Genomic DNA, 20,115 nt, shown 5'->3' on the forward strand with positions numbered 1-20,115 from the left:
CCAGCTTGTAGGCCGGGCCACCTCCCCTTGAACATTCACAGCAGGGTCGTGGGGCGTTTTTACCTCTTTGAGTGGACTGAAAGCGAGAGTCGACGGCTCTGCTTCAGCTGCGTTCTCCGCCAGGGCACTCTCTTTCACTGGCGTCGCGAACCCCGCGGCGGATCCACAAGACGAAGAGGCGGAACCTGTTGAAGCCAGGCAGGAGGCAGCTGTGCTTCCCGTTGTATCACCAGCAAAAGGCGTTTCTGCACTCGCCTCCAAGGCGCGTGGGCGTTCAGACGCCACCGCCTGATTTGGGTGTACCGATGAGTAAGACGAAAAGAACGAGCGATTTTCTTTGTCGTCTTCGCTCTTGGAAACGCCCCCTCTCTGCTCGCTGCAGGCCGTCACTGAGACAGAATTCGACCATGAAGGCGGAAACAGCCTCAGCCCAGGAAAATCAACTCCCTGGCCCTCGTTCCCGTTTTCGTTCTCTTGGCGAATCCCTTTGCCCAGGTATTGGTGCTCCGACACTAAAGTATGTAGACGGTCTTCCTCCTCTCTGATCTCTGGAGGTGAACACTTCGACAGAGGGAGAGAGGAAGAAGCTTCGCTGTTGGCCGCGTGATGATGAACGGGAAAACAATGACTACAAGTTCCGGTGGAAGGGGCGAACTTTGATAGTCGAAGAGAATCGAGGGTATTCCTAGTAACCCTTCTTTCTTCAACAGCCTTTGCGTTGTGACCTTGCGCTAGTGCAGTAGACCTCCCCACGTCGGAAGTCTCGGGGGAGGTTTTGAGCAGCGAACTGTCCGCGAGAGAGGAAGTCCCCTGTCTGTTGTCGCCCTCACAAAACGATATACCTGCCTCGTTTCCTTCCCGAGAAAAAGATGAAGCCCCGGATGGGCCAAGCGACGGAGTAGAAGACGACTCGGTATTTCTTTGTCTTTCGATTAGCAGCTGGTCGGCAGTGTCACTGAAATCCACACGTGTCCTCGCACGTCTAGGTAAAGCAAGAGGCGGCTCTACGCCATTACTGCTGTCCTCCGAAACGGACAGGCCGATGGGGAAATCAACCTGCATGGTTCACCCGCTCGCCTCGTACATCAGGCGAGCTCACATAGGCGTACGTATAGATTCGCACATGTATGCATGTCAATGCATACTCTATGTATTTACAGAATATAAGCACCTAAAAACGGTAACCACATATACGCGCGTATGTGTATACTAGATATCTTGAGACGCATATACGAACAAGACGTATACGCGGTACTCTGTAGATTGAGACGAGTCCACTCGTGTGGGTTTGACGGTAACGCAGACCTTTCTTTCCTGTTTTTGAGAAACGCAATAGAGTAGGGTTGTCCTTTCAAAAGAAGAATAAGAGTAACAAATCAAAGGCGGCGCAGAACGAACTGCCCAGCTATTCTCGTACGGAGTCATGAACGGGGCTACTTTCCCACCAGGCGAAAATGCACAAATGCGAAAACAACCGTAATCTTAGGCGAGCAGGCAAATGAACCCTTCCCTCTCAGAGGACGGGACCTAATACGCGCCGGTATTCGCCGGTAGGAAATGGCAACTGGAGAGCACAGAAATGCGGCTGCTCTCGTCATGCTGTATACGTAAGTCTCTTGAGGCACTGAGAGGTGAAAACGCTTGGATGTTTTCTTGTCACAGTGCTACAGTGCTCGGAATGTTGCCTGCCATCTTTTCCGACAGAAGTGGACGATGAAAGGGCTATGAAAAGAATGGAGCGGGCACAAAACACGGAACGTCGACGGCGGCTTACGGATGTGAGACTGCGACTCTCCGTACACGGGGAACACTTCATCAACGTAAAGTGTTCGTGATAAACAAGACAACGAAGAGGTATCAAAACAATGGCGAGTGCTGAAAGGAAGGGTTGTCGGCCACTTCAGTTCTGATTCAACAGGACGGCCTCAGCATCGATCGAGACGGCTCGACGAGGCTTCTGAAGCGTCAGATGCCCGGGCGCCCGTTAGCTATGTGCTGCTGGCCAGTCACGTGCTAACGAGCAGAAAAACGGGAGACAAATCACATCCACGACAGATACGCATGACAGACAAGAATGCACATTCCACACAAGGGTACTAAATATCGAAGGAATGCACGGAGAGAAGATAGGAGATCCCTTTCTCTTTGGACTTTGGAAACCACAGCGGGAAATCGGTGACACATTTTGTCTCCCGAAAAGAAGACAGGTCCATAAAACGCGACCGCGCCTCCCGTCACGTCAAACGAACAGAGAGGGCGAAAGTCATACAACGTTCCCGTCCACACGCCTCCAGTCTTTACGCAGACATAGGCATATAATCACAAACCTATACCTATCATACATAGGGGCGCATGTATAGAGAATACATACTATTACACAGATGCGCATACAGGTGACTGACTTTGTCACTGGGCGTCGGGAATGCGTATAGAGAGAACGTTCAGCGCTCGGGGACGCCTGGTGGGCGGCGTGCAACGTTAGGGCCTTTTTGGAATAGGACCGGGTTGGCGAGCCTGACACACGAGACAGGTGTGTTTCAAACAAAAAATTGAGTTATCTCGCTATTGCGTTTCATCGAATTCCCTTGTTCCCTTCGGCCTCCCTTTAAGTTTTTACTTAGAGAAGGGAAAAAGGAGACAAGAAGGGTTATTAAAAAGCCGTCTAGGGGCGGAGAGACAGCAGGCGTCACCCGCGTCAGTGAGTGACAAGATGGACCTCGCGTGAGGAACGATGACCTTGCGCTTTTTGCTGGGGGATGCGCGCGAAACGGGCTCGAGCGAGGAAAGGGGAGAGGAGCAGGACGGCCAATAAGAGAGAGACAGGAGAAAGGGAGAAGGGAGAAAACGGGATGACCTGTCCTCGTCTTCTCTCTAGAAGTGTTACGCTCCTGTTTCGTTCCCCTTTTGATCCCCGGTGCACATGGTCGTAATCACCGGCAGAGGACGACGAAAAACCCAGCCAGTACATAAACGAAGACTCGACAACTTTGCATACGTGTTCCCCGAAGTGGTCCGACAAAGAAAAACCCACAAACAGCTTCAAAGGCGAAAGAAGTAACCTATCGACTGACCAAGGGACGACCCTACGAGCGCTAGAGCAGCTCACAAGCGACAATACGAAATCCGCAAATTGACAAGAGTCCGGAGGCAACTCTACAATGTCAAAAACATGTTAAAAACTACGCCTCTGAAAGGACACCTGATTTTGACTGCAAAGGAAACTGCGAGAAAATTCATTTCGCCTCTCCTATGAGTTTTTCGCTTCGCCTCTTGTGGAGACGCGACACACAATAACTCCAAAACGTCCAAATTTTTCTCTGCCCATCACCAGTACATACCAGGCTGTAAATATATCCATACCAATTTGATGTAGGCACAGTACAGTTTCACGCAAAGCAGTAAGCGTTTCCTGAAAGGGACAAAAGGTCATAGCCACAGTCGGGAGTAATCCGTGGTGAGCTGTTCACATCATAAAGGGCAACTCTCAGCATGGCACGCGCTTTTGAAGAGACAAGAGATGTGCTTACAACGATCTCAGATGCCCCGGGGCTGCCGAAGATTTGAGGAGCAAAACATCTGGCGTTTTTGTGTTTCTGACAACAATGAGCGTTCTCATCGACGCCCTTTAACCTGTTTTTTGCCGAAAGCGACACCGGTACACCAAGACGTTTCTCCCAAATCCCGTGAAACTGTGCAACATTAACACACGAATCTAGGTAAAAGAGATTGACGAATGCCCGTGACCGCTCTCTCTCAACGAGCCACGCGGGGACACTGTCACAACAACAGGCGAGCTATGATCGAGATCACACTTACGATTGCACTTTAAAATAGAAAACCTCGATTCCTCGAGTGGCTTGTTGACAGCCAATCTCGTGTACCAAGACGGCGAGATCGCAAAAGCCGCATTGGAAATTCAAAAATTCAGTTCATCTGAGGAGATTCAACAGGCGGGCACGCGATCGCTAGCCCTCCTGTCCCCCTACAGCGAGCACAGTTTCCAGGGAATCACAAGGAGCACTGGTGCCACCATATACTCGGTGAGCGCCGGGCCATAAATCTGGGTCTGAGGCAGAGCCCTGTTCGCACTCTGCCTACCTCGAAGATACGAGGAAACCTGTCACGAACTCGCTTGGGACAGGAAAACTGTTTACCTGAACAACCTCCACAATAAACGAAATACGCTTCCGGCTGAACTACTGCACAAACGAAAACACCCCGCTGCGCCTCGGCGTACAGCACTACACAGCTCTATTGGGACAAATCACCACTCGCCTACGGTTCTATTGGCCGAGCAAACAGAAAGACGCGGTCGGTGAGCTTCGCCGTGGGCCCTGTCGACTGCTGCTCAGTGCTGAAGGACTCAAACGAACAGCCACAAAAACCAAGTTTCTAGAACATGGAATCGTTGCACCTTTATTTAGACACATGTAGGGAAACAACCCAGATCGCGTCTCTAAATGAAGAACGCCTGAGCCTGGGGACGCTAGGGTGTCGGACAGAGCGCCACAAAAGTGACCTTCCTACTCGACGTCTCAAATACCATGGCTTCTCAGTGGCATCTTGGCTAGGTCGAACAGTGAGAGCTAGGACCGGGCGAACGTAAGAGAAGCAAGGAAGAAAATTTCATATAAGTAAACACGCCACCGAGGCGCTTGCGGGTGTCTGAGGCACGTAGGGCCATACCTTGCAGGAGAAAGGGCCTTTCGGCGGAGAGCTGCGAAGAGACACCCGCCCAGCCCCCGGCCAGGCCTGGTTCTGAGCAGACTCCGAAACGAGAAGCATGCCCCCTCCCCTGAAATGGCAGACACTCTGAAGGGCTATACACGTGGCCAAATCGTGTCTACGCGTCTTCTGCCCGTGTCGCTTTTCTCTTTTCCGATACGAGATTTGTGGCGGGCGAATAGCATCTGGCGAATGATGTTTCCTCACAAGACGGATTCCCAATGCCACTGAGGAAACAGGGGCAAGAGCGCATGTCACGGATCGACAGCGGACGTTCTGGGGAACAGGGGTGCGCTGTACATCAGCCAGGCAAGTGTAGGACCTCATATCAATCTCACGCCTATTTTGGAAGAAGGAACGAAAGTCAGGACCAGAAACTCCGGTCCATGTATTGCTCCATGGTTTTTCACCTGCTCAAGCGGGCTGCCGACAGGTCTCCGAAAAACAGAAAATGCTTCAGACTGTTCGAAAGGAAGTGTATGTGAGCGTTGGTCTCAAGTGTCTTTCAGAACCAAGACAGCAAGGCCTCGCGGAGACACCAGCGTCGGGGGGCTTCTGAATGTGTGGACCTCTTGAAAAGGCTAGTGATCTCTCGTCTGAGTAGACGAAGAAAACGAGTTATGGATCTTACACTGTCTGGACGAGCGGATTGCAAGTTGTCGCCGTCGCAGTAAATGATCAAATCAAGAAGAGGTTTCACCCTCCACCTGAACATGTTGACAGCTTGCTTGATGGTAGGGCAGGGGATGCTCTCTACTCTGCCACCAGAGCACGGCCTGTTGCGCAAATAAGTGGCAACGGGGTCTTCTCATTTGTTTTCTTCATCCATCTGCACTGCTGCCGGTTTTGGACACGCCCACTGGTAGTCGCCCTAAGACGATCCCGCACGGAATAGCAAGCCAGACCCATTCCCCGTATTACCTCGTCGGTACCACGTCAGCATTAGATAGGGCAAAAAGCCTACAACAAGAGATTCCTTTTCCGCGAACACGCTCTCAGGAGTTTTTGATTAATACAGCCTTCTACCTACAGGGAGAATCCAGTGTTTCCCCGTCCCAGGTAGCCTGGTTGTACACAACAAACACAGATTCCTCTGTAAGAAAGCGTCCTTAATTTGCCTTCTGTCGCCTTTGTTTTATTTCTTCTGCAGTGTTTTGCAAAGGCAAAGCCCTCTCTTATTCATAGATTCGGTTATGAAGTGAATACACGTGGTGAAGCATTATTCGTGGAGTACAAACATATCTGGAGCGAGACTATGAGTACCGCATCGCGCCCTATAGCCTGACTGCTAGCTTGCCCCGGAACGCTCAGGTGATTCACACCTTGCCGAAACACGCTTCGTATCTCTGGTTTGTACCGAGAACACAATAAAACAGTGAACGGACGGATAGAGCTCTTTCTGACACAATCACCAGTAAGAGGAAATAAACAATGACGCCCAAGTACCTCCGTCACACATACGGGCAACATTCGGTATACCAATTCCTTCATAATCCATGTTTCTAGTGACAACCAACGAGGATGACTGTCGCAGTTCGGCGCCGAGTCATCGTTCGCCCTGTGGGCTCACACTCCCCCCATCCACCGAGGACGAAGAGGCCAAAGCTGATCATCATAATAATACTACTTTTCCAGGGAGGGGCCCTCGCGAGCAGGGGGGCGGTTGTCGTGTGCGTGCAGTTAATCTAGCGAATAACTGCGATGCCACAGTCAGACGAGATACGCTTGTGTACCACAGAGTTTTCTACCGTAAGCACGCGGGCATTATAAGCGCGGCTGCCAACGGCAATCTGCGATGTTCCTAAGAAGAAGACACCGCTCTATAAAGTGCTTAGTGCCTTTCTACGACGAAACATCGTGGGCATAGCATCGGTTGTGTTCGTTGGAGATCCGGAGACAGTGGAGAGCCAGCTTCTTGAATATTTTCTGCGTGGCCGACCTTAAGCGCGCAAGACCTCATTTTCCAATTTTTGGCCAGCTTCGTATCGTCATTGCGGGATCTCACAGATGATCGAGATGTGTACAACTGCTGTCTGTTCGAATATGTTCCGTGAGGGATCGATTCTACCGTGGTTTCTGCGGCGGCTAGGTTGGTCACACCCGCTGCGACGGGCCACCCGTGTCCGGCAAGCCTGTTACCCGTTTTGTGTGCCAAACAATTTGCAACAAGGAATATGACTGCTGTTTTACTGCCTCCACAAGCACACGTTTTCAGCATCCCAAGTCCGCACTGTCGAAGTTCTCCGCAGGGGAAGTCATGTTGTCCGTGTGCGCAGGTGCTGCTGCTCGCCTGGGAAAGAGAGGAAAACAGAGGTAGGTGGTTGTGGTCTGAAGGGTGTGCTGACGGAGGAAAAGGGCGGCTGTGTGCTAGTGTTTGTGACGCTGTCTCTCAACACCGCAGGTTCGGACTGCTTTACCCGACGTCTCTCCGCCCTGTTTTCCCCGCGTAAAATCTGCATCACTTTGCTTTTTGTCGCTGTGCGTTTCGTACACACGTGTGCGGTAGGATTAATTTTCGTCGCAATTTAGTGGCTCGGTTCTCCCCCAATTCCCCGACAGCACACACAGCTTCTCGGAATTCCTTCCCTATTCCGGGGACACAAGAATTTTGCAGCAGAGTTGTTGCTTTCGAAAGCCCGTCTGTTTGGCTTTCTTCGCGAGCGTAAAATCACCCCCCGTGTGGTATCTGCTCTTTTACCCCTGCGAGAATTCGGAAGACGCCCGCATAAACCCTCCAACGGACGGCAGATACACATTCTACACAAAGCAAGTGGCGACGCCTTGGCGCGCTTGTCTCTGAAGATAGAACCACTTCAAAAAGCCCCGCAGTTCCACGTGCCAACTGCAAGTTGCAAGTTCCCCCGCTTTTTCACCGGATATTCTTGCGGTTGCCAACGTTTCGTGCCAAGCGGAACCACCGTCTACGAGGTCGACTTTCCCCTGCTACAGCTTCACCCAGGCGGTTGTTGTTATACGACCAACCAATCGCTTGCTTTTGCTTCTTTTGTGGCCAGTTCCTTTCCCGTTGCGTGAGAGGTACGTACACCGCGAGTTTGTGCTCTCCGCGTCTCGTGTGCCGCCAGTCACCGTTTGCCCACCTTCCCGTTTTTTTTTGTTCTTCCCGTAAAACCGTCTCGACAGTCTCCGGTCATCCAAAATGATTTCCATTCTGGGCAACTTCCTCGGCTCTCTGCTCGTCATCGGGGTGAGCTTTCTTTATCCGGCGTACCTCACGTTCCGTTTTCTGCTGGCACACCGTGCTACAGGAGACTCTGCGTCGCGGTCCAATTTCCCCGCGGCGGAGTACATTCAGCATGTGTTCTACTGGGTTCTATATGCGTGGTTGTCGATTTTCATCCGTCTGGTGCTTTCCAAGATTTCTGCTTTCATTCCCTTCTACCATGAGCTGCTGGCAGCTCTCTTCTATTGGCTCGCCAGTCCGGAGTTCAAGGGCGCCGGCTGGCTCTGGCTCGTCGTGCTGAGCCCGCACTATTTCACTCTGGACAGAACAATTCGAGAGATGTACGATTGCTACTGCCCCCCGACGGTCAAAGCGTACCTGTCTCAGGCGGCAGACGCATCCGGAAACGCCGCGGAAGAGGCCTTCCGGCGTGACCGCAGCGCCAGCAAACAGCTGGACAGAGACTCTATGAAAAGCAAATAAAGCATTCGAGAAAGGAGAGGGCTACCGAGGAGGGAAGGAGTACGTGCACGCCGGCGTACAAGTCGAAGTATGGAACGGAGGGGAAGAGTCTGCGACTGAAACAGAAACCAGAGGAAGATATGGCTGCTCAAAGGTGACGACAACGAGTGATCGCATGAGGAGTATGAGGCTTGGAGGGAAACACGGAATAACCGCTGAAGGAAAAAATTTGGTGGACCCATTCAGCCATTCGGAGTGTCGGGAAGACGCTATTCATAAACTTGTTTCTACCTTTCTCTACCTCTAGCATGTACGCGGCCGTCTGCCTTTCTCGTGACAGAGAGAAAGCGGGGGGACGCCATCCAGTGTCAGGAAGAGAAATGGAGAGTATAGAGACACTTCCGTGGGGGGCAATATGAAAAGCGCTGACTCGGCGAGGTTGGAGAGCAAGAGAGAAGTCTAGGCGAATAGGAAATGCTTTTCCGATGAGAGAAATTGGTGGCGGAAGACCTCTTTTTATGGAATAAATGTATGTATGTATGTATGTATGTATGTATATATATATATATATATATATGCATGCTCCACGTAGTTTCCGAGGGACGGATTGCAAAAATGATCGCAGTTGCTCCGTCTTGCCATTCGCTCACTCCCTCCTTGTTCTCGCTCCACCTCTATTGTTTTCCCCTCCGACTGGGGCTCTCTGCTTCAAAACATCTTTCACGAATGTCGTTAGGTGTTAAACCCTTTTCAGTTGCTGTTTCTCGTCGGACTCTCCCGGGTGTACGCTACTGGCAAGTATTTTTTTCCGTAGGCTTTTTTTAGGGAACTCAAAACGCCTCTGAAGATGCAAGAGCTTCAAGCCTCTGTTTGCACACCAGCAAGAGGACCCACGGCAGCTCTCCTAACTCAGCATATTCTAATCACTGGTGGCATGGAGCTGCATATATATATATATATATATATATATGTATATATACACCTGTTCATGCTATTCGCACGCGGGAGCACAGTGTGAGGTTCGGTTTTTGAAGTGGCTAGTGAACTGAACGCTCCATTGGTGTGTGACGCCTTCACTGGGCGGAGACGAAACGTGCTGCTTTTTATCTCCAAGCAGGAGCAATCCGTTGTCTAACGACATCGGACAGTTCCTGGGCAAAGTAGAAACTGCGTAGTTACTATCCGTGTCGGCAACACACACATGAAGGGGTTCACGTCGAGAACGTGCCGCCGCAACATGCAGCTCTAGCTGATCACAAATCTATAGATGTGCTGAGACGTTCCCTTGTGACTGCACGGTTGTGGCTCGGCGTCTAGCAGTGCAGATCGTTCTTTGGGGTAAAGGTGACACAGAGACGAGGTTTGCTCTCGCTATCGACGGCAGAGCGAGACAAAAAGAACCGAGGAAACACAAAGAGGGACGCGAGCTACAGCATTGGTGCCATCGTCTGGATCAACTGTGGCAAGAGGCTGCCTTCAACGGCTCCCCCAAGCTGCTGACAAAACACGGCTTGCAGACGTGGAAGAATCTACGCTTTGCAACTAGGCAGCAACTACCAACTTGATGCATGTCCTAATTTAACATGGACTGTCCAACCTTCAGACGCCGGCGGGAGGAGCGTGCGCATGCGGCCATTTCGTTCTGTTTCCGCATCAAACTGAGGCTCACGAGACGTCACAAGAACATGCACCGATCCGGCCCGATTGCCGCATTATATATATATATATATATATATATATACATATTTTTGTATTCACGTTGCGTGTGGGTTCCCCGTTTGACACACTTCTGGAACTACTGAAATGGATGGCGTATGCAAAGATGTACGTGGTATATGCTGCGTACGTAGATGTGCGCCGTCACCTAGAGAGCGAATTATCAGCTTGTGCCTTTTGTGCAGTGTTGTTGAGGCACCAAGAACGTCATGAACATGGTTCACCATGTCTGAACTGAGTTGTTGGGAGAGCATTTCACAGCGCACCAAAAATAACGGTCGCGACCTTCTCATGCCTGACGACCGACCGCATGCCATATGCACACGATTGCCAGTGAGCGTCCGCTCCAATTTTACAAGAAAGATGTCTAAAGCTGGAGACCGTAGTCACTATGCCTTAGACCCGACAATGTATCTGATGACCTCGTCTGTCTCCTGCTTCTCGACTTCCAGGTCCAGTCGACAGCGTTTGGCGGACTCAATGAGAGATGTGAGTAACGTGGCGCTTCGTTTGCAGCCTTCTTCGTCTCTCTCTCTTCGCCACCCTGTTGGATCCCCGCGTTTCCCATCTGTCATTTCTTGCAACGCTTGCGCTCGCCCTCCTGATCGAGGATCCTGCTCCAGCAAAAAGTCACCCGTACCAGCAGACAGAGAGACAACCGCGCTTGTCTCCTGCCTACCGGTTGGTGCCGCCAGCATACCCGAGGTCGAGAGGCGACCTGCCTTCCCTTCCTTTTCGCGGAAAGCGCAAACTGCCCCTTCCTTGCGATCTGAATTAGATGTTTGGCTTTCTTTCCTGTCTCGTTTAGCTTCTTGCTCAGCTTCTTCATCACGCTCCGACCCGAGGACTGGCAGCCACTCGTCCGGATCCACGACATGCAGAGGGACTGGAAGGCCCTCCCACGGCTCTGCAGCCGCTGGGAGCAGAAGACTCTCCATCGGGCTAGGCACGAGGAGATGCGCGACCGAGGCAAGGCCCCGTCTCTGCCCTGTTGGGCATCTCGGCTTATATTCGGGCAAGTGGAAAAGGGACGCCGCCTGAAGCCGCAGAGCGTCACAGATCTCTCGTACGGTTCGCCCTGACTTGGCTATCTGTCCCCACGTAACAAAGGCGTCGTCGCGGTCGGGCGAGAATCCGTCACCGGGCTTGGCTGTGCTTGACAGAAGACGCTTGACCTGCTTGCCTTTCTCTTTCACTTTGCGACGGAACACTCGTAGGATCTGGAGCGCGTTTTCTCGGGTGTAGCGCGCTTGCAAACCAGCGTCGAGCCCATCCTCTGACCGGTAGAGCGCTGTAGCATTATCCCTCCCGCCGTTCCTTTCCGCTTCGTCACGCACCTTGTCGACGTCTCCGACGAGAGCGAGGAAACACAGTTCGTGCTGGACCAGCAAGTCCTTCTCGTGGTCAAGAAGAGGACGCCCTGTCACCGGGTCCACAAGTCTCCTCTCTGCCTTTCTTGCTGCCAAACACTCGCTCTCCCTCCTCTCGACTGGACGAGGATCCTCTCGTTGACAGCTTCTCGCATTTGCACCCTTCCTGCCGTCTCGTCCACGCGCGCCCCTGCCAGCGCGCGCCTGTTCGGAGTCTATCTCGTCTCCAGGGGACTCCCTCGACGCTTCGTTCGCTAACCACCACTCAGCCGGAGGCAGGCGCCACTGCGACTCAGCCGTCTGACGGCGAATGATGTTTTCTACATCTTTTATGGTATTGGTGACGCGGCGAAGCGACGCGTGCAACGAAGAGGCAGCTCGGAGGGCCTGTACGAAACCGACGCCCGCGTTTCCGTCTTCTCGGTATCCTCTTCTCTCATCCTCTCTCAACCCCGTGCTGAAGGAAACCGCGGCGCGTTCTTCCTCGTCTTCTGTATATCCTTCGTTCGTGTCTCGAGTTTCCCCGTGCCGACTCGCTGAAAGAGCCGAAGAGAGAAACGACCGGAGATGAAGGTTCCACTGAGAGAGCAGCACGTCGGAGAGAGGAAGCGACGAAGGACGAGGAAGAAAACGAAGCCTGCGCGACTCGAGGGATCGCCTGGTCATCGATCTGATCGCGCGATGCACCCAGCGGAACGCTGGAAGGAGGCGGGAGCAAGAAGCGAGCCGGCACTGGCAGGAAGACGCGACGGAAGGGTAAGAGGCAAGAGGGGAAGAAGCGAGAAGCGCGCGGGAGAGAGGAAGATACCCTGCACACGTGAATTGAACGAGGGGGGAGGCAAGAAGGGCCATCGCCCGTTCCCTGAAAAGAACAAACACAGCGAAAGGACAACACCATTCGTTCTTGCGCCTCTCGTCCCCTCGCGACCACCGGCGTGCGGCCTCTTCTCTCTCTATTGTTGCCATCGTTTCTGGTTTTCACTGCATCTTTCCGTCGGCTTCCATCGTGTCTCCTCTCGCAGCTGGTGAAGACAGAGACACTCGGCGACAGCGCAGGCAGACGACTCCAGCGAACCCCACAGACCACAATCGAGAGGTTCTCGCCACCCTCGGCACACACTTTTGGAGGCATCAAGGCGTGACGTTCTTCGTGGAAAGAGACCGCCTCTTAACCGCCTGCGACTTGACACAGAGTAGCGGATCTCTCGCGGGGCGGACCCAGCGAGACCCGGGGACTCGGGTACAGCTCTCCACAAATTCAGCAGCTGCAGTGCACGGTCGCAGTCACAGGATGCACGCCTATCTCCAGCAGTTCCGCCAGTTCCGCAACGTTTCCGACATGCTGCCAAATCCTATCTATTCGAAGCGGTCGAGAACCCCCAGTGGGCCGTTCGAAGTGGAGCCTAGCCCCACTGTTTTTTGGGTAAGGCGGAAAAACCACCGACGGTAAAACGCGTGCATACAGAAAAACAGAGAAACACAGACCGTCTCCCGACCGGCAGCTGCAAAAGTAAGATCTGCAACTGAGGCGAAGAGAACAGGAGCGTCCTGGCCAATCTGGGAAGCCACGAGAGGGGAGATCAACGAAAGTCGCGCGAGTCGGAGGCTCGAAACGCTTGGAGAACATCGGGGAGAGTTCGCCCGGCCGCGCACCGACCGTGCAGGTCCAGCGAGGCGCCATCTGCAGCTGGGCTAGCTGGGTACGCTACACGACACGGGAGCGCCTGCGCAGGCTCTTGGCTTTCCTGAATCCACGTGCTGCTTCTCTCGGGCGTTTCTACAGACGCCCGCATCTCGCGTTGCCTACCGAGTGTCCGCGTCGGTCCAGCCCTCTGGGTCAGCGGCTATCGCCGCCAAGCGCCGGCGAAGCGCCACAGCCACCAAGCCTTGAGCTTCCTCTTCGACTCTGCCGTCAATGCGCGGCTCGCCTCCTGCCGCGTCTTCTGCCGGCTCTTGACAGTCCGGTCGCGTTCGCTCTCGCCCGCCCCGGGACCGTCGCACGCAATGCAGAGGGACGACGAGAGTGAAGAGGAGGCGCACGGGCGGCGTCGCGATTTCGTGAGGAGCTCCTGAGCCCTCCTTGCGGGTCGCCCCCCGAGAGCCCTCGCTGGCGTCTTCTTGGTACGTCGCTGAGGGCGACCGGGAGGCTGGTGCCCGGTCGGAACAGAGGGACTGGTCATCAGTACCAAATCGCGGCACGAAGGAAACAAGACGACTCAAGATCTCTCTCCACATCTGCTTTGCCCTCGCGTTTTCCTCGGCTTCGTCCCGGCACCTGCCTTCTCCCCGGTCGCCACGAGACACACACACCGGCTCCAAATCTTCCCAGAAAACCGGGGCCCAGGAGCCGGAAGACGACGGGCCGTCGCCTTCTCCGGCGTTCGCTTCTGGGACCGCGCGGCGAGGACAGAAGAACGAGAAGGCAGACGCCCTCGATGTACGCTCTCGCCCTTGGAACGCACAAAACACAGTCTGGGGGCCCGTAACCGCTATCGAGAAGGGAAGCGTCAAGAACACGCCTGTCGTGCCTGCCACGGCTTCTTGTTCCCTGAGAAAAAACGGCTCTCCCTCAGGCTGGCGGCTCGGGTAGGCGTCGGATACCCCCGCGCAGGCGTCCGTCTCTCCGGCTCGCCGCAGCCTTCTCCGGTCGGGTGAACACGACGAGAAAGGCAACTCTGGCGCGGCCGCGCTCGTCGTGCTCCTGGCGACTGCCCAGCGACAGCCAACGACATGCAAGCACGTGTACACTGGAGGCGACACAGAAGAGACCGACGGAGACATGCTCCATGCTTCTCGCTGTCCCTCCTGACTAGCAGGCCAGAGGAAGACTGTGCTGGGTACCACAAGCTCCTGCGCGGCCTTTTCCTTTCGATGTCCCTGTCGCTGTACCACCGCGGGAGAAGAGAGCGCGAACGCGACTCGCCCAGACAGCGAAAGACGCCCGTCTCGCGAGAACGAAGAGGACGGAGTTCCTGACTCCGCCTGTCTCTGGCGGCCGGGACCCAAGGATAGGGCAAGCGCCACCATGGACGAGGCGAGTGTGTCGGGGCTGACTGCACTGTCCGGCCGCAGTTCAATCGTGTCTTCGTCTCGGTCTAGCCATCGATCGCCCCCCGATCGGCCGGACTCCAGAAGCAAAGGCGGGCGCGCATGACTGCCTCCCGCTGCGCCGTTCGAGACATGCTGGAAAACCGGATCGCGAGGCAGCGGCTGGCCATCGAGGAGAAGCCACGCAGAAGTGAAGAAGACGAATTTCGCGAAAACACCCAAAGCATCGGTTCCTCTCTCTTCGCCTTCCAGCTCTTCTTCGCCTCCGCCGTAGCTTCGATCTGCCGCCTCCGTTGATCTGGGCTTCACGCCGATCGGCGGCGGCCGACGGCTCTCCAGGCCCTCGCTGTCGCGGCTGTCCCCCGGCGCGTACGGCGGAGACACTCTAGGCGCGCCGCGTCGGCGAACGACCGTAGCAACGAGGGCGCCGAGCGTCGGTTGTGTCTGCGGACGCGCCCCCGAGCCTGCTAGCTCGTCCTTCCTCTTTCGCCTCCGTTCTTCGCGCCAAACGACAAGCGCCTGCTGGTGTCGCGAGAAAGGAGACAGACCGCCCGCACCCGCTGTCGTCTCTTGAGAACGGGAAAGGGAAGGACGTCGCCGAAGAGGAGAGGCCGCATCGGGGGAGACAGGCGAGCAAACGCAGGGAAGAACGAGCGAGGTTTGGCTCTGCTGAGAAGTCGCCGGCCGTTGCCGGGTCGATCCCGCACACGCCAGTGGCTCTTCCGTCTTCTGCTTCTTCACTGGATGGTCACGAGCGAAGAACAAGACGTTCTCTAACTCTTGAAGTTCCGCCTCGTCGGCCGCCTCAGTCTCGTCGTCCGCCTCCGTGCTCTGTTTCCTGCTTGAGGAAGGAGACCGACGCCTGCTCTCTCTGCTGCCTGCACGAACGGCTTTTCCCGTGGGGCTCGCGGCCGCCGACAGCGATGCCACGGAGAGTCTCCCTCTTTTCCCTTCTTCCTGTCGCTGAGGGTCGAGAGCACGGGGCGTCAGGACCGCGCGTAGGGCGTCTACGCGTTCGCCTGTACAGAGCGCACAAAAGACGACGCACGCGCGCGGTTGAGAGAGGAGAGCGCGCAACAAAGCGAACGAGGGCAGAAGGCGCACGCGGCACAGCATGAGAGAAAAGAGGAAGAGAGGACGCGGATTTACGAGAGGGCTCAAAGACGAAAGAGGAAACAAACCGCAAGACGAGTCGAAGCGAGCGGTGAAATGACGGGCAAAACACGACGGAGACGCCGCATCGACTTTTTCCCACTTACGTCCTTCTCGCCACGCGTTCAATCCAACGAGTGTCAGCCACCAGTCGCCGTCCTCTCCTGAGAGGCGCTTGATTTCTTCTTCTTTCTGCCTCTGTTCTTCTTGTCGCCTCTGTGCCTCTTGCCGTCTCTGTGCCTCTTGCCGTCTCTGTTCCTCTTCCCGTCTTCGTCTCTCGGCTTCCCTTTGTTTCTCTTCTCTTTCGTGGCTCTTCCGAGGCCCGCCGAAAGCCTTGCTACGCAGCACACCGACCTCCTTCAGTCTTCGTGCCTGCTCTCCCTCAGTTCGGCCTTCTCTCTCTGTCCCCCGTTCTTCGTCCAATCCCTCTGTGTCAGACGCCGCCTCGTCCTCGCCTTCTCGCTCCGGCGCCTTTCCGCGATCGTCTCCGTCCCGCTCCTTCTCAGTCTCTGCGTCTCCCGATTCTTCTCCCTCCATGCGAGAGGAAAAGGGTGAAGGCGGAGGACAAGAGCTGCGGCGTTCGGCGTTCGCCTCCACAGACAGCGCCGAGCGCTCTCGGCCTCTCGCCGGATGCAACTCGCCCGTTCCGAGATCCGTCCCCGGCTCCCCCGACCCTTCTGCGCGCCCCGCCGTTCCCGGCTCTGTCTCCGCAGAGCTCGCCGCCGGCTGCGGGAGGGGCGAAAGGAGGGAAGGCGTCAGCGGCAGAGGCGAGGCAGGGGGGGAAATGCGGAGTGTCGCGCACGGCTCCACGCCCCCACAGAGACTCGCAGGCTCTGCTCCGCTCGCAGGGTCTGCAGAGCCGCGTGGGGGCTGCGGAAACGGTGCTGCGGGAAGCGCTCGCGACTCGGGAAACAAAGACGAAGCAGAGAGGCGCTCAGCCTGGTCGGCTGTCGGCGACCGCGAGAGGGACGACCGACCCTCAGCTGGCTGCAAACCAGGCACGCGCCCTCCCGCGCTCTCGCTGCCTTGCCGGTGTTTCTCAGGTTCCGCCGGAACAGACGCCGTTTTCGCAGGAAAGACGCACGCAGGCGAAAGGGAAGAAGCACTCACAGGCGGTGGGAGAGCAGAGGCGGAAGGCAGGGAAGACGGACAGAGAGACGAGGAAAAGAGAGACGCACCCGGAGCCTTGCTTGCCACCCTGCCGGCCGACGGCTGCGAGGAAGAGCCAAACAAACTCGACGCTGGAGGCGGCGCTGGCGTCGCCGAGAGAAACCGCTCGTCGCTCGCGCCCACAGTCGCCCCTGCAGACTGGCCACATGCGAGGGTTTGGGACGGGGAGACATGCAGAGGCTCAACAGGCGCGGCTCGAGGAGCTGACGCTTGCGCCGGCGCGAGCGGAGTTGAGGGAAAAGGCAGTGGAGGCGCGGCAGGCGCCGCGTCGCCGCCCTCCGGTGCCGGGTAGTCTGGGTCGAGGAGTTGCTGGCGCGAGAGACCCCGAGGCTGCTTGAGGAACGCAGACGGGAACGTGGCAGCCCGGACCTTTCGGTAGTTGGACAAATCCTGAAGCAGCGATTTCTTCAGCTCTCCAAAGTAGCAGTAGACCTCGCCGCGTGGGTTCCCCCTCTCCACGCGCAGCGAAAAAAACGAAAGAAACGAAAAAAAGGAGTCATCTGAAAACACACCCGCAGGACCAAAAACACCACACATGTAAACGCAGAGCCGCTTCCCCCTCATCACGCGTTTCCAGACATATGCACATTTGCATCTGCGCCCACTTACTGTTGCTTATGAATGCATACACACAGACGCAGACGATTACAGATATACATGAAAAAACATATGTATGCGGGTGCATGCCTACGTGTCGCTAGACGCATGCGTTGCTGTGCAGTGGCGACCGGCTGAGGACGCTCCGGCATGTCAAAAGAGCGACGAACGAGAGTTGGCCTTCAGTCCGGAACATCGAACCGCGCGCACCTGCCGCCGTTGCTGGGAGGCTGGCGAGCGAGACGTTTGAAGCCTGCGGCTCTCCGTGGCGCTCAAGCTGCTGATGTGCACGGTCCGCCCCGTCACCCGCTCTTTCTCCCCCCCGACGCAACTCCTCTCCAGGCTTGTCAATCGATGTGCGCATTCGTACACTCCTATCCTATTCATAGACCCGCACCCTATATCTAAGGATAAATCTCTAGACGTTGAATCTGTGTGACAGGGGACGCATGCAGCTCCGGAACTGCCCTGGCACTTTCTCGGCTGAGTTGAATGCATGCAGATTGCGTTTCCTCCGTTTCCGGTCCTGCGCCATGCATTCAAGCCCTTTGCACGACTTGCCAGCGACTGAACGCACGTCAGAGTCGTCCGGGTTTCTGCCTCTGTCTGTGGCTTCTTCTTCCTCACTTTCCGCCTTGCCGCCCCCTTTCCCTTTCTCTCTCTCTCTCCCTCCACCCGCTTGTTTGCTTCAGTGTTGCTCCCGCGTTCTCTCTCACCAGGTTCGCCGTCGAAGCCAAGGAGCCTGCGCATGCGCTCGAGTGTGATGGGGTGTTTCTCATCGTGGACGAGGCGGCTCGAGACGAGGTGTCGGAGAGCGCGTGCGCGCGCAAAGTTGGCGAATTTGTTCATGAGTACGCCGCAGAGGAACTTCCCAGTTCGCATCAGCTGGACGTACCGGCGAACGTTCGCCGATCTGAAGGCCGCGAAGACGGCGAGGGCAAACCGCACGCACTCGTGGCTGAGCAGGTCCGGCGGGAGACGCTGCAGGATGCCGACCAAGGCGCGTTCGCTGCCGCTCGAACTCATGAGCGACAAGATGCGGTAGCCCCAGAACTCGCCCTCGTACCGGCTCTGGTAGACGAGGATGTCGATCAGCGGGAAGGCGCCAGCGGCGGGCTGACTCGCGGCAGCCTCGCGGCACTTTTGCTCGTAGACGTGGAAGTCGCGCTTCGCCCGGAAGGACCGAACGGCCTCGTAGCCGTGCATCAGCTTGTCAAGGCAGGTTTGCATAAGGCCCTGATTGGAGACGCGGTCGAAGCCGGGGTTGTTCGCCAGCTGTTCCTCCGCGAAGATGAGGAAGCGGAACGAGATCTCGAGCGTCTCAATCGACGCGCGGTGCTTTTGGACGTGCTGCACGGTCAAGTGTTGCCAACATGCGCGAAGGCGGTCACGCAGAAAGTTGTAGACATCCAGAAAGGCGTAGCCGCGCCCCTGACGCGAGTACAGGTACGGTTTGCTCGGCAGACGGTTCGCCTCATGAGCGTCGACAGCCGCGGGATTCGTGAGGTCCGCGTCGACTGAGTACGTGAGGAGGTGGTGCACTGTGCGTCGGCACCACACCGCAGGCCGCGTGCTGATTGGGTGGAACGGCTTCCCGGCATCGCTCCGGCGGAACGAGGCAACGGCGAGGTACGGATTGATCTGGACACAGGCAAACATCCAGATAGATGAAACTAAGAGAGGCACAAACAACAGACACACTGAAGCAGACGAACAGCGAGATCAAGCCGGCGATCAAGCGGGAGATCAAGAGATGGATTGGTGGGGCGAGCGAGGAGGTGAAGAGGGATAGACAGCGAGACGACACCGCACGCATGGACTCGAGGGGCCAAAGGCGTATGCAGTTTCGGTGTTGATCCTGTTCTTCTCTCTGTGTCTCCGAGCTTCTTTATCCTCTTTATCCTCTCCACTCCCCCCGCGCCAGCCCCCTTCACCCTCTACACCGTGTGCCGCAACGGGTCTCGCCAGTTCCATCCCAAACCGTTTCTCCGCTCGTCCTTAATAACTTCTGTCTTTTCTTTCGCCTTCGTTTCTACGCCGCGCCGCTCCTCGAGCGTCGGCGCCTTCGCCTCTCGCCTCGAGGGCTCGCAGGGCTCCCCCTGTCTCGGGACGATGTGAAACAAGCAAATGCGGCGCGGGGACAGACAACTCTTTCGAAGCAGAGAGAAAGCGCTGGAGCGCGCCCCGCTGACGCAGGAGACTTGCGCACGCAGTGCCTGCTTGCCACGGTTCATGGCTCTGTTGGAGTGTTTCGCCGTCGACTCTTCAGTTTCTGTCTCGTGTTCACATGTTTGCGTTCTGTGAGAGGGAACTTACGATTCGCGCCTCAGGGTCTCCGACGACGGTCGCCTCTAGCCTTTCGAAATCGCTGGTTGTGCAAACTTGTTGCTTGTCAAGCATCTCCTCTTCGCTACAGTAGCCGTACAGTTTTCCAACGAAGAAGGACGTGGACGCGCCTTTCTCTGCTGAGGCGGCGCCTTCCCCGTCACTCGCGCCTGTGCTCTCTTGCAGGAAGAGTTGCATAGGATCCTGGATCTTGAGCAGAATGGGGTGTTCCTTCTCCGTATCTCCCAACAGCGGATTGTCTTTCCGGCCGTCTCCGAGGTGTCGACGTCTCGCGCATTTCGTCGGCAAAGGCGGAGGAACGGCGTCGCCCTCCGGCGTGCACAGACGCTCGCGCCCCGAGGCGACGTA

At 56.0% G+C, this 20,115-nt stretch overlaps 2 protein-coding genes across 2 annotated transcripts; one reads left to right on the forward strand and one right to left on the reverse strand.

Moving 5' to 3' along the window:
• Window positions 1-7,882: 7,882 nt before the first annotated feature.
• Window positions 7,883-8,389, forward strand: NCLIV_011380 (putative TB2/DP1, HVA22 domain-containing protein; the record flags this gene model as incomplete). Its single annotated transcript, XM_003880656.1, has 1 exon — window positions 7,883-8,389. The coding sequence occupies one exon, from the start codon at window positions 7,883-7,885 to the stop codon at window positions 8,387-8,389; it is 507 nt and encodes a 168-aa protein (XP_003880705.1).
• A 2,084-nt stretch (window positions 8,390-10,473) lies between these two features.
• Window positions 10,474-19,944, reverse strand: NCLIV_011390 (putative SAC3/GANP family protein; the record flags this gene model as incomplete). The annotated part of the gene is made up of 5 exons (XM_003880657.1): window positions 10,474-12,316; window positions 13,262-15,521; window positions 15,762-17,324; window positions 18,138-19,062; window positions 19,738-19,944. The coding sequence occupies 5 exons, from the start codon at window positions 19,942-19,944 to the stop codon at window positions 10,474-10,476; spliced, it is 6,798 nt and encodes a 2,265-aa protein (XP_003880706.1).
• Between the last annotated feature and the right edge of the window lie 171 nt (window positions 19,945-20,115).

Source organism: Neospora caninum, chromosome IV, assembly GCF_000208865.1.
Source record: "Neospora caninum Liverpool complete genome, chromosome IV".
NCBI lineage: Eukaryota > Apicomplexa > Conoidasida > Eucoccidiorida > Sarcocystidae > Neospora > Neospora caninum.